Source organism: Coregonus clupeaformis, chromosome 16, assembly GCF_020615455.1.
Source record: "Coregonus clupeaformis isolate EN_2021a chromosome 16, ASM2061545v1, whole genome shotgun sequence".
NCBI lineage: Eukaryota > Metazoa > Chordata > Actinopteri > Salmoniformes > Salmonidae > Coregonus > Coregonus clupeaformis.
This window is the reverse complement of record NC_059207.1, coordinates 38,192,497-38,206,908: the sequence shown is the minus strand read 5'-3', so window position 1 is coordinate 38,206,908 and position 14,412 is coordinate 38,192,497. Positions and strand designations below refer to the sequence as shown.

Genomic DNA, 14,412 nt, shown 5'->3' with positions numbered 1-14,412 from the left:
TAGATCCGGCTGAGAATATCACAGTGAGATAAAACCACAATGGCTGGACTCGCTAGACTGTCACCATTCATTTGCAGTCTCTCAAGCTGGGCTCACTCACTCAGCGGAAGAGATAATTGATTATTTGTCTGGATGGGCCAGAAAATGTGACACGTCACTCCCCATGCAAATGTATGGTCTGAAACCTGACACTTCAATTCAGCTCCTCTTAGAGAGTGGAAACAGAGAGCAAACAGATGTGACTTTTTGGCATTTTAGGCACGGGACCCTACGGCGTTCACATAGCACTTTGTACTGCAAAATATCAGTTGGAACCGTTCCAGAACCGCTGAAAGATATGGGGGACTTAACATCTAAGACGTTTAACATTTATGTCGATTTGGAATTTACAATAAGAGTATAGTTTCCAATAATAAGGTATTTGTCAATAGCAAACAACAAGATCCTGTTCTGCCAGAACATAATGTTGGCTGGAGATAAATATGGCAGGCATTTATATATTAATAGTGTTCATACAAAGTGCAGAACAAAGTATCTTATGTCTAAGATAAGAGCTGTTGTGCATGCTCTTTCAATCATCCCATTTCCAATTGTCTGTCCACTTACCTGGCTAGGACAGCATGGGTGAAAAGCTTGTCTATGTGATTCTATGGAAGGGGAAGAGGGACACATACCTTTGGCTGCTTGCCGTGGTGGGAACCCTCCACCCCTTGATCTGGCTGAGCTCTGTGTCAGACACCTCGATCTGGAGGGGCAGCCGTGGGATCCACACGTTCATCTCCAGCTGAGCACTCAGGTAGCTGTAGGTGAAGTTCACCATCATCCTCACCTTGCCCTTCATCTCCTTCCCATTCACAAACACATAGTCACACCTGTCTGACACCTGGACAGGAATAGGAGAGGAGGGGGAGAGAAGCATGTGTAAGTATCACAAGGAGATACCCAGACAAAGCAGCACCATCAGGACCAGCCAAACCCAACTCAACGGACAATGCTGGCCCACACACACACACACACACACACACACACACACACACACACACACACACACACACACACACACTTTCCAAACTGTGCTGTACTGTACTGTAGGTGGTCTTTTATCTTGACCCTTACAGTATGAGATGCACTGTAGGCCAGATAAAGTGTTGTGTGTCCCTCTGATGCATTATTTCTAGCATTTGTCCTTCACTGGCCATCCCCATTATTTATTCCCAACTACAAAAGGAGAGAAGAGGGCAGGGGCACATCTTGGAATGTGTTGTGAGAGTGTTGCAATGCAGCCCCCTAGATTACCTAGATATGCCCAGGGGCTAAATGCAGCACCAACAGATGGCAGCTAGAGAGAGGAGGGCAGATCTCCACTGATAACATGACAAACTCAAAACCATCTGTTTCACAAATGGCCTTTTAGAGGAAATCACTGGTCCAATTGCATGCCATTGAAAGAAGCAAGGCTTCACAGCTCCTCGTCGCTTTAGCTGGCTGACTCGCTCCTTCACTAGCAACTACTCTTTGATCCACACCAAGCCTCTCTCTCTCAAAGCCCTATGATGTAGCCATGTTAGCATCGAACACACAAACATGGGAATTTGCCAACCCCCCCCATTAGCAGTTTACTACTTCGATTAGATGAATTGAGATGAAATCATAAAATATATTTTCCCATTTCCAAGTTGTTTCTTTACTGCCAGATATAAGAGACTTGAATAAGCATTCATCAAGGACAAGGGATTGTGTGACAGATACCCGGTTCCTCCTGAGCTCTCCTCTCCCTGCATCACTTTAGAACCCCAGACTCCCACCTTCTCAACTCTCCATCTCTCCTGTTGTTGCTCATGTCCTTCCCTCACTTTCACCAAACAAAAGCACAAGGCTTTCTGTGTTTCAGGCCCTTATTACTTATTTTCTCTCCCTGACATGAATCCTTCTATAAGGAGGTCTGGAGTACAGTGTAGGGCAGCCCAAGGGCTACAGTCAACCATCAGAGCTCCCTTCAACCTCTGATATCAAGGACTGCTTTATACTTCAATTCTCAAATGGATTTCTTACCACTGGATATCTTCGTTCAGCATGCTGCTGTAGCCTTCTAGGTCTGCAATAGCAAGCTTTCTTATTGTTTCTTTCTGGAATAGTAATGCTATACTAAACCAATTAATTTTATGACTACTATTGCCACAACTTATAATGACATAAATAATTAAGAGGATGATGATAATGTAATTGTTTTATCACAAAGACTGGCAGCATTGCTGTACTGCTACTGGTTTCTAATAAAGTTATTAAAACTCTGCTTCTTCACAACAGACTGAGCAGATTCTGCTCTGTCAGAGCTTGAGGTGTGAGTCTGTTTGGACTGATAAAGATGTCAGAGGAGTCCTCACTTCTTATCAGGTTCTATTGTTCTCTCTCTCTCTCTCTCTCTCTCTCTCTCTCTCTCTCTCTCTCTCTCTCTCTCTCTCTCTCTCTCTCTCTCTCTCTCTCTCTCTCTCTCTCTCTCTCTCTCTCTCTCTCTCTCTCTCTCTCTCTCTCAATTTCAATTTAAGGGCTTTATTGGCATGGGAAACGTATGATAACATTGCCAAAGCAAGTGAAGTAGATAGTAAACAAAAGTGAAATAAACAATAAATATTAACAGTAAACATTACACTCAGAAGTTTCAAAAGAATAAATACATTTCAAATGTCATATTATGTATATATACAGTGTTGTAACAATGTGCAAATAGTTAAAGTACAAATGGGAAAATAAATAAACATAAATATGGGTTGTATTTACAATGGTGTTTGTTCTTCACTGGTTGCCCTTTTCTTGTGGCAACAGGTCACAAATCTTGCAGCTGTGATGGCACACTGTGGTTTTTCACCCAGGAGTTAAGGGAGTTTATCAAAATTGGGTTTGTTTTCGAATTCTTTGTGGATCGCTGTAATCTGAGGGAAATATGTGTCTCTAATATGGTCATACATTTGGCAGGAGGTTAGGTTCTCTCTCTCTCTCTCTCTCTATTGGGAGTAAAGTGCCTCCAACAGACAATGTCAAAGCCATTTCCTTAGAGTTGAAACTTTACAACAAGTCTGCATAGCCCATCACGGTTGTAACATCACTGATAAACAAAATGGCACTAAGCAACATTTGTTCAAGTTCCATTTGATGTATCCCCCCGCACACACACACACAATGCAACACTTTATGATTCACAGCAGTGCTTTGGCCTCAAAAATAATCACTGTCTACGATATTATATTAAACCTACATCTGTCAGGGGTGAGTGTGGAGTACAGCAACATGCTCTAACAGCTTGTCTGAGTGCTGGGATTGATTCACATACAACACTATGGCACCTGACAGCCAAATTAACTGCCTGCTGGCACTTCTATAATTCACAATAATCTGAGCAGAAACAATTATGGAGGACATGGCAGATGAAGTCCAGCCATCCTAACACATTACACAGGCTAACACTGGCCCCCAGTGGCACATTATCGGCCATCTTAACTCAAAATCAATACTTTAACGTACACACTCACCATCCTCCTCCTCAGTAGGCTGACAAGGGAAGGCTGGTATTGTAGAGGACTGGAGGGAAGCGACCACTTCACTGTGAGTTATACAGTCTCTGTCACACTCATCCCTCAAGGTATCATAAATGTCCAGGAGGATCCAGAGGCACATTCATCAGACACATTATGCAGCTAACGGGAGAATACTTACAGAGGACATTAACGCTGTCTCGGGATCTAGCCCAGGAAATGAACGACTCGCCAGACAGATACGAACAGTGGAAGATATGAGGGATGGGATTGGAAAGCATGACAGTGGGCAGGCCTAGGTTTTGAATATAGGAGTTAGCTTGACAGAATCAATTAAGCAGCCCACGGTCCACGTCAGCCATGCCACTCATATCAACACAGCACCTAGGGGGAACCCCTGAATCCTCCCATGCCTCCTCCCTGGTTGGAGGAGCCCATATACACGGCAATAAACAGACCAGGAATCCACATGAATCAGATCCCTCCCTTCAAAGAAATGTGCTTCAATTCATAAAAAAATGGCAAGCTAAATGATCTCATGCTCTTCATGGCTACACAGATCAGGGATGGAGAAAACAAGAATGCGTGATGATGTTGCTTTCCTGAGAACTGGTCTATACAGCTATCATTTATCCTGAGTGCAGTGGTTCTAGTGGTGTCAGCAGGGCTCAGTGGAGCTGGGAGAGGAGGATTGATACCCCAGATCTCAGCTATCATAGTACTTCTACACTGACTCAACCTATAGTTTGTAGCTTTATGGATGACAGAGATATGGATTAAACGGGGTGAACTAGTACAACAATGGGTTAATCTGAGCAATTTCAAGCAGGAGGAGATAGAAAAGACTACCACATAAATACCACATACATGATTGTCAGAGTAAAGCCAATGGATGAACAAAGAGTAGTTACAGCAATGGAGTCAGACCAATCACGGCAGCCTGATAAAGGGGACGGTATTTGTGAAGAAAATTCTGTCTCCATTGCTCTCTCCTACTCTCTTTTGCTCTCACCATGTAATTCAAAGTGAGAATATGTACCCTAGACTAGTGTGTGCATGGTGAGGTGCAAGAGTTCATAATCCCTGTGTCAGTTACTTCAACATAAAAAATATTCAAACCTACATGGGCGGTTTGTGTAGGGGCTAGGTCTAGCAGAGCAGCTACAGTGATTGAACGTGAGCAATCATTTTTCCTCACCAGTATCTTCAATGAGTGATGTCAGAGGCTAGCTGAGAGGGGCCAGGGGACACACAGAACCCAAACATCACGCGTTCTGCTAACACCTCCTGGAGAGGGTGACTCAACTACCGTCAGACTAATAACCTCAGTGTACCCACAAACACTGCACAGAGTGGGACACCAAACTGATCTGGGACCAGGGGAGAGTGTGGGCCTCTCACATACAGTACTCTCTTTACTGCCTGGCATGTTTTACATTGGGTCTCATCAGTCCTTTTGCAGGCCTGTCAAAGCCATGCACCCAAAATATATAATATGGCAGAGCCTAATTTTTGCCTGTACCTGTCAACACAGATTTGTTTTTAAGTAGCATTATTCTCTAGCGGGGGTTGAGGGAGAAGCATGTCAAATGAGGTATCCTTTTAAAAGCATGCAGTGTAATTATAAAGCTACAGAGTGAATAAAGCAGCAGTAAATGAGCACAGTGATTCATTATTCAAATGATGTGTCACTCTGTGTTTCCTTAACACTGCCTTTAATTCCCCAGGCCCAAATGACATGAAGTAGTTATGTTTACACTCATGATTAGAAATGAACTGATACAATCTAGCTCTTCTTCACCGAACCGGATTATACATTAAACACATCTATTTCTATTCAAACCACAAACATCCAGTATCAGCAACCTCTTTATATGAGGTTGTTGCCTTTTCTCAGAAAATAACTCTGGTGTGGAGTGACTTCAGTTTTCTAACTATAGCCGATAACACAATGCTAATGTGGTAGAGTAGGCTACAGAAAAAGTTTCCTCTAAAACACACTTAAAGAAAATCATCTTTTAGATGTTCAGTGTAAAAACAAGGCCAAGGTTCTTTCCTCACTGTAGCTCATCAGTGTAAACAGAGTAGCTACCTCTTTCTTTACAATGGTCAGTTAACAATACCATACTGGGCTTATAGGAAGCTCTATTGGATGTCTTAATAACAAATGTGCCTGTAATTAGGATGGCCCAGGTTTTTGTCTCCATGGCTGAATTTATCTTCATCTTCATGACATATTCAAAGAGAGGGAAACAGACATCAACTGGCGGAGCCTTTGGCACATAATGGACCTGTCTGTGGATAGCTCAGCCAGTTAGGATGGGAAACAGACTGTGGACAGATTGAAGGCGCTGTCTCTATACTCCAGTTCGTGTTTTGGAGAGTTAGCCATTCCATGGATAATTAACCACTCATTTTGAGTCAGGAGGAGGATTTCTCAGAGAACAGAAGTGAGTCATTGATGTGGAGGCTCTGCCTGCATCCCTCTGTACTGTTCTGTTCTGGGTTTGGTGTTGTGTTTTGTGCTGTGTGCCCTCGGTTTGAGAGAGTCACGGAAAATAAAATAAAACTCAAGCGACCTGTCATTGATGTTTTCATATCAAATGCTTTCTTTTTCTGTGTTTGTGTATCCTGTCTTGAGACTTAAATCTGAAAATAGACACTCTAAAAATAGGGAATCTTCTTGTCTTTTCCGGATTTGTTTATTGATTTAACATAAGCTTGAATGTACAATTCTTTGCAAGGCCCAAATGCCATGTATATTGTCAATCATTACAGATTTACTCTCATTCAATCCTATTTGGTTCAAATAAATAATTCCCAGTGTCTTAGTTGTTTCATAACCAGGCACACCTATATGCCCCATTGTTCTCTCTTTACTGCTGTGCAAATGAAAATAATTTATGCCTATTTGTCACCTGTCAGTGGCTAACCTGAATAGAATCGTAAGGCACATTACAGCCTGTGTATAGCAGTTGAGATTATAATTAAACTATATGAACACAAACTTAGAGAAAAAACACAGTGCTTCAAAGCAGTGTTATGTCTGGAATGAAGTCAATATCCAAAGTCTAAAGGCTGAAAATAATTAGGACAAAATGAAATACAAATCAATTTTTCTAAACGTTCTTGAGTTTATCACTTGTTGCAACTGGCAATGAGTCAGGCTCGGACTGTGCCCACCAGTCAATAAAACAATAAATGGCCATGCAACTGCACTTGGCCATTCTTCATTATGCTCCACCTTCCATGAGCTAGCTGAAACCCATTTCACTGGAAACTCCATCTCACTCAGTCACCCTCCAACCACTAAAACGAGTCACTGGAAAAATGGCCACTGGAATTCAATTAAGACATATGCACACTCAAATAATACCAACATATAAATGAACAGAAATTGCATGAGCCTCGCGCAAACATGCTGGCACTTTTTCTAACCGCCATTTTTTCTAAACATATACAAACTCAATATGCACATAAATTACTACTGATGTCACTTGAAATGTTATGGTAATTTGAGCGACAATGTTTCAAAATGACACTGCTAGTGAGAAGAGAAACATATGAAAATACTTCAGTGCAAGAATGAGGCTTAGAAAAACATCTATTATAAGTTTGATAATCTAAATATTTTTGTTGTTGTCTATAAATCAAATAATTTATTTCTGATTCGTTTCCACTGACTGACCTTGACCACATCTTCATCTGTGGAGCGACAGTCCACTGCCTCTGAGACGTCAGTGACCGTGCCGTCTGCTCCGATGGTCACCACCTTCACCGGGACAGCCACTGTCTTTCCTGTCAACACGGCCGTGTTCAGGATCTCTGTGTCCTGAGAGAGAGACAGAGGACCAGCACAGTCATACACAGGGTAATATCAGTACACACTAAGGAAAAAAACAGCTGCACAATCAGAACCGTTACTGAGTGGACAGCTCTACAACAGCACCATGGACAGTTTTAGAATCAGCACCACTACTGAGTGGACAGCTCTAGAATCATCTCTAGAATCATCACCAAACTGAATGGACAGCTCTAGAATCAGCACCATTACTGAGTGGACAGCTCTAGAGTAGACAGCTCCAGAATCCTACCAGCTCTCACAGTCTCATGTCAGAATTAGACTTTCATCCATGTTTCTCAAACGTCAAGTTGTTCCAAATGTCAATTGTTTAAGGTTAAGTTTAGGCATTAACTCCAAATGGTTATGGTAAGGGTTAAGGTTTGGGATAGGCTTAAAACAAAAATATCAAAAACAACCTATCGTTGGATTCAAACTTGCAACCTGAGGCAGATGCTTACGCCCATCCGCAAGCCCCGTCCACAACGCCTTAGCAAAACCGAAACCTACTTGAAGGTAACAGTGCTCACTGTTGCCCCTAGTGGCTGGTTTCCACGTCATCGACTGACGTCCTCAGACATTGATGGACGTCAAATACGGACTTGTATCACAGGTGACCTGGCTGCCAGAATCAGTACCATTACTGAGTGGACAGCTCTAGAGTGGACAGCTCCAGAATAAGCACCATTACTGGGTGGACAGCTCTACAATCAGAACCACTACTGAGTGGACAGCTCTATAATCAGCACGATTACAGAGTGAAAAGCTCTAGAATGGACAGGTCTAGAATCAGCACCATTACTGAGTGGACGGCTCTAGAGTAGACAGCTCCAGAATCAGCACTGCTAATAGGTGAACAGCTCTAGAACGAACACCGCTTTTGGATGGACAGCTTTTGACTCATTACTTTTAGTGAGTTCACAGCTCTGGGTAGAGAAACAAGCTCAGTACTATTAGTGAGTGGGCAGCTGTGTCTGACCTTAGTATTGTTAGTAAATGGGAACCCTAGTGGAGACTAGGGTTCCCAATAGAGCTCATAACCTTTCATTACACAGCCATCACACTGTCAGAAGAGATAATTGGCCTGGGAAAGGCGTTACTGTCTTAGCCAGACATGAACATTATATTGTCTGTTATAGACATTCACTACATCTCCATTTCAATTAGACAACTAAGTAAGCTGAAACACCACTAGAAAGGCCTTGGAGCCAAGGTACACAGTCTTTAGGTCATTGAGGACTGTCTGCTCTATTGAGGAACCCACATGACAATTGAATCCTATAGAGTGAAAAATGTCATTCCAAGCAAGGTCGTCTTGATTAATTGCTACTGTGAAACCTCTATACAGAGGTTCACAATCATTTCAAAGGTTTGGCTTTGAAAAGGCTTTACAAGGGCAGAAACTGAGCGGCCCTCTTTGCCTTACTCAGTTAAAGCTGTGTCTGTATTGAAGACTTGGCTCTCAAATGTTTCTGCGATGACATGACATCATGCAGAATTGAGGTATGGATATGAACCTAATTCTAAAATGATGTCTATCAAATCTAATCTAATTGTATTTGCCACATGCGCCGAATACAACAGGTGTAGACATTACAGTGAAATGCTTACTTACAAGCCCTTAACCAACAATGCAAAGTAAAACAAATGAAAAAAGTGTTAAGCAAAAAAGATTAAAGCAAATAACTAAAGAGCAGCAGTAAAATAAAATAAAGTAGGGAGGCTATCTACAGGGGGGTACCGGTGCAGAGTCAATGTGCGGGGGCACCGGCTAGTCGAGGTAATTGAGGTAATATGTACATGTGGGTAGAGTTAAAGTGACTATGCATAAATAATAAACAGAGTAGCAGCAGAGTAAAAAAGGGGGACAGGGTGGGGGTGGGGGGGCAGTGCAAATTCTCCGGGTAGCCATGATTAGCTGTTCAGGAGTCTTATGGCTTGGGGGTAGAAGCTGTTCAGAAGCCTTTTGGACCTAGACTTGGCGCTCCGGTACCGCTTGCCGCACATGCTCGGCGCGGGTAGAGGAATACACCAGGATGTCATCGATGTAGACCACCACACCGCGACCAAGCATGTCCCGAAACACCTCGTTCACAAAGGACTGGAAAATGGATGGAGCATTCATCAAACCGTAGGGCATCACCAGGTATTCATAATGCCCCGATGTTGTGCTGAATGCTGTTTTCCACTCATCCCCTTCCCGAATACGCACCAGGTTGTAGGCACTCCTGAGGTCTAATTTGGTGATAGAAACGGGCCCCATGCATTGACTCAATCACTGAAGGAATGAGGGGAAGAGGATAACTAAATCGTACCGTCATCTTATTCAGTGGTCGATAATCAATGCACGGGCGTAAACCGCCATCTTTCTTCTTCACAAAGAAGAAACTCGAGGAAGCAGGTGAAGTGGAGGGATATATATATACCCCTGGCGCAGGGACTCAGTGACGTATGTTTCCATAGCCTCCGTCTCAGCCTGCGACAGGGGATACACATGACTCATGGGAGGTACAGCGTCTTCCCGAAGGTTTATCGCGCAATCCCCCTCCCGATGAGGTGGTAATTTATTCGCTTGCGTCTTGGAAAACGCGAGTGCCATATCATGGTATTCGGGGGGAATGCGCACGGTGTTGTTACCGTCTGGACTTTCCACCGTGGTCGCACCAATGGAAACACCTAGACACCTACCCGGACACTCACGCGACCACCCCGTAAGAACCCTCTGCGGCCATGAAGAATTGGGGTTGTGAAGGGCTAACCACGGAATACCTAAGACTACAGGGTAAGCAGGAGACTCAATAATCAAAAAAGTGATCTGCTCATCATGCGTCTCCTGTGTAATTATGGTGACTGGTACAGTAACCTCCTTAACCAACCCGGACCCTAATGGTCGACTATCAAGTGCTCTGATGGGGAGTGGAATGGATAGGGGAACCAATTAAATGCCTTGACGGCGTGCAAATGCCCTATCCATAAAGTTCCCAGCTGCGCCTGAATTGACTAACGCCTTACACTGGGAAACTACCAGGTGATCGGGAAAGGAGATAGATAAGGTACAGTGCGCCGCAAAGGGCTCTGAACAAGTTTGGTGTTCATTACCTGGGGTGATGCATGAGTACCCTGCCTACCGCCTCCAGACCCAAAGGAACGTTGACTGCGACGTGAGGTGGATTGTCCCTTCGTGCCACCAGAGTGGCACTGTCGCCGTCCTCCTGCGCTCTCTCGACCGGCGGCTTCCCCCAGCTCCATCTGCTCGGGGTCAGAGTCGTCCGGAGTGGGAACGGGCAGACTCCTACTAGGACGTCCACTGGCTGCTAGCAGATTGTCCAGCCGGATGGCCATGTCCACCAGTTGGGAGAACGATAGCATGGCATCACGGCAGGCTAGCTCCCGTCGGACGTCCTCCCTTAGGTGGCACCGGAAATGGTCGATCAGGGCCCGCTCGTTCCACCCGGACCCCGCTGCCAGCGTCCGGAACTCCAGCGTGTAGTCCTGTGCGGTCCTCGTCCCCTGCCTCAGATGGACCAGTCGTTCGTCCCACCTCTTGATGCTCAGGCGGGTGATCGAAAATGGCCCGAAAGAGGCGAGCAAACTCCCTGTAGTCCTCTAACGCGGCACCTCCCTCGTTCCACACCGCGTTGGCCCACTCCAGGGCTCTCCCACAAAGGCAGGAAACGAGGACGGATACCTTCTCCCGCTCCAGTGGCGACGGCCTGATGCTGGAGAAATACAGCTCTAGTTGGAGCAGAAATCCCTTACATCGCGCTGCCATCCCATCAAACGCCGGTGGCCGGGATATCTGGATCCCTCCAGGGGCTGGGGTGTAGGTGGCTGGATCCGGTTGACCAGCTGGTCTCGATAGATCCATCGCTTCCCCCAAGCTGGCCAGCATCGAGGAATGCTCCTGGACCCTTGCCACAACTCCAGGCATGCAGTCTTCTCCTGCTGACTCCATTCAGCGAGTGAGTGATTCTGTGATGATATGTGAATGAAGGAGTCAGGCGCAGGAGGTAAAACACCGAAGTCCAGAGTTTATTCCGTTTACATAAATAAAATGCACCAAGCGTCAAAACGAAACTATCAAAAGGGAAATATTCCACCTTGGCAATAACAAATGGAAGAGGAGCTCAACCGAGCTACTCGCTCTCACAATGAAACAATCACTCACAAAGACAAGGGGAACAGAGGTAACACTTATACACATACTAATTAGGGGAATGAGTACCAGGTGTGTGTGATTGACAAGACAAGACATGACAAGTGGAGTGATGAGAATAGGATCGGCAGTAGCTAGTAAGCCGGTGACGACGAACACCGAAACCTGCCCGAACAAGGAGGGGAGGCAGCCTCGGCGGAAGTCGTGACAGTTACATACCATTACCATCAGGGGGCGGCCCGTCAGGAAGTCCAGGATCCAGTTGCAGAGGGAGGTGTTTAGTCCCAGGATCCTTAGCTTAGTGATAAGCTTTAAGGGAACTATGGTGTTGAACGCTGAGCTGTAGTCAATGAATAGCATTCTTACGTAGGTGTTCCTCTTGTCCAGGTGGGAAAGGGCAGTGTGGAGTGCAATAGAGATTGCATCATGTGTGGATCTGTTGGGGCGGTATGCAAATTGGAGTGGGTCTAGGGTTTCTGGGATAATGGTGTTGATGTGAGCCATGACCAGCCTTTCAAAGCACTTCATGGCTACAGACGTGAGTGCTACGGGTCGGTAGTCATTTAGGCAGGTTATCTTAGTGTCCTTGGGCACAGGGACTATGGTGGTCTGCTTGAAACATGTTGGTATTACAGACTCAGTCAGGGACATGTTGAAAATGTCAGTGAAGACACTTGCCAGTTGGTCAGCACATGCTTGGAGTACACGTCCTGGTAATCCGTCTGGCCCTGCGGCCTTGTGAATGTTGACCTGCTTAAAAGTCTTACTCACATCGGCTACGGAGAGCGTGATCACATAGTCATCCGGAACAGCTGGTGCTCTCATGCATGCTTCAGTGTTGCTTGCCTCGAAGCGAGCATAGAAGTGATTTAGCTCGTCTGGTAGGCTTGTGTCACTGGGCAGCTCGCGGCTGTTCTTCCCTTTGTAGTCTGTAATAGTTTTCAAGCCCTGCCACATCCGACGAGCGTCAGAGCCGGTGAGTACGATTCAATCTTAGTCCTGTATTGACTCTTTGCCTATTTGATGGTTCATCGGAGGGCATAGCGGGATTTCTTATGAGCGTCCGTGTTAGAGTCCCGCTCCTTGAAAGCTGCAGCTCTAGCCTTTAGCTCAGTGCGGATGTTGCCTGTAATCCATGGCTTCTGGTTGGGGTATGTACGTACGGTCACTGTGGGGACGACGTCATCGATGCACTTATTGATGAAGCCAGTGACTGATGTGGCGTACTCCTCAATGCTATCTGAAGAATCCCAGAACATATTCCAGTCTCTGCTAGCAAAACAGTCCTGTAGCTTAGCATCTGCGTCATCTGACCACTTTTTTATTAACCGAGTCACTGGTGCTTCCTGCTTTAGTTTTTGCTTATAAGCAGGAATCAGGAGGATAGAGTTATGGTCAGATTTGCCAAATGGAGGGCGAGGGAGAGCTTTGTATGCGTCTCTGTGTGTGGAGTAAAGGTGGTCTAGAGTTTTTTTTCCTCTGGTTGCACATTTAACATGCTGGTAGAAATTAGGTAGAACGGATTTAAGTTTCCCTGCATTAAAGTCCCCGGCCACTAGGAGCGCTGCCGCTGGATGATCGCTTTCCTGTTTACTTATGGCCTTGTACAGCTCATTGAGTGCAGTCTTGGTGCCAGCATTGGTTTGTGGTGGTATATAGACAGCTACGAAAAATATAGAAGAAAACTCTCTTGGTAAATAGCTTATCATGAGATACTCTACCTCAGGCGAGCAAAACCTTGAGACTTCCTTAGTATTATATTTTTTGCACCAGCTGTTGTTTATAAATATACACATACCGCAACCCCTTGTCTTACCGGAGTCAGTCGTTCTATCCTGACGATGTAGAGTATATCCCGCCAGCTGTATGTTATCAATGTCATCGTTCAGCCACGACTCGGTGAAACATAAGATATTACAGTTTTTAATGTCCCGTTGGTAGGATAACCGTAGTCTTAGGTCGTCTACCTTATTTTCAAATGATTGAACATTGGCTAATAGGATTGATGGAAGAGGCAGTTTACTCGCTCGCCGTCGGATACTTACAAGGCACCCCGACCTACGTCCATGATATCTCCGTCTCTTTCTCATGCGAATGACGGGGATTTGGGCCTTGTCGGGTGTCTATATGATATCCTTCGCGTCCGACTCGTTGAATAAATTGTTTTAGTCCAATACGAGGTGAGTGATCGCTGTCCTGATATCCAGAAGCTCTTTTTGGTCATAACAGACGGTGGCAGAAACATTATGTACAGAATAAATTACAAATAACGCCAAAAAACACACATAATAGTAGAATTGGTTAGAGGGCTGTAAAACGGCAGCCATCTTCTTCGGCGCCATTATCGTTGACATTGACATATCCTTTCATATCACTAATACTGACACCTTGTGACAGGCTCTATTTGCTGTGTGTTTGACTTACTGTCAACATAGCCCTTGCTCTGCATGAGGGGAAAACACATGGATTTGTACACTGCTCTGTATACTGCCAGCATGGGTCCTTAAGACTTTCACTTGTGTTTATGTGCTTGTGTTTATGTGCAAAGAGGCATTTGAAAAAAGAGAGAAAAGGGGGATTAAGTTCTGTTAAAAGGAGCCTGGACATTTATAAGCGTCAATTACCAGTCCATTCAGGCTTTGGAGTGAAATTATTATTGGTTGAGACAAAAGATACCAATGAATCACAAAAACAATAATGTGGCACTATCTTCAAATTGATTTTGATTATATTTTTTATAGACTGTGACAGTTGTATATAGCATATACCCCCCCTCTCTGGTGCTGACTTTGATTCAATTCCTCCATTTCTAGAGGGTATTTTATAATAGATGATGGTGTAAATGGTTGAGACCCGGTGAAACCCAGGGCAGTGTTACATTACAG

At 44.8% G+C, this 14,412-nt stretch overlaps 1 protein-coding gene across 1 annotated transcript in view; it reads right to left on the bottom strand.

Moving 5' to 3' along the window:
• The window catches only part of LOC121584783 (transmembrane protein 132C-like), a 253,640-nt gene that overhangs the window by 34,524 nt on the left and 204,704 nt on the right, over positions 1-14,412 (bottom strand). The window contains exons 5-6 of the mRNA XM_041900894.2: positions 7,219-7,362; positions 675-883 (exon numbers count right to left, since the gene is read on the bottom strand). Of these exons, the coding sequence (XP_041756828.1) occupies positions 675-883; positions 7,219-7,362 (353 nt within the window). The remainder of the gene's footprint in view (positions 1-674; positions 884-7,218; positions 7,363-14,412) is intronic.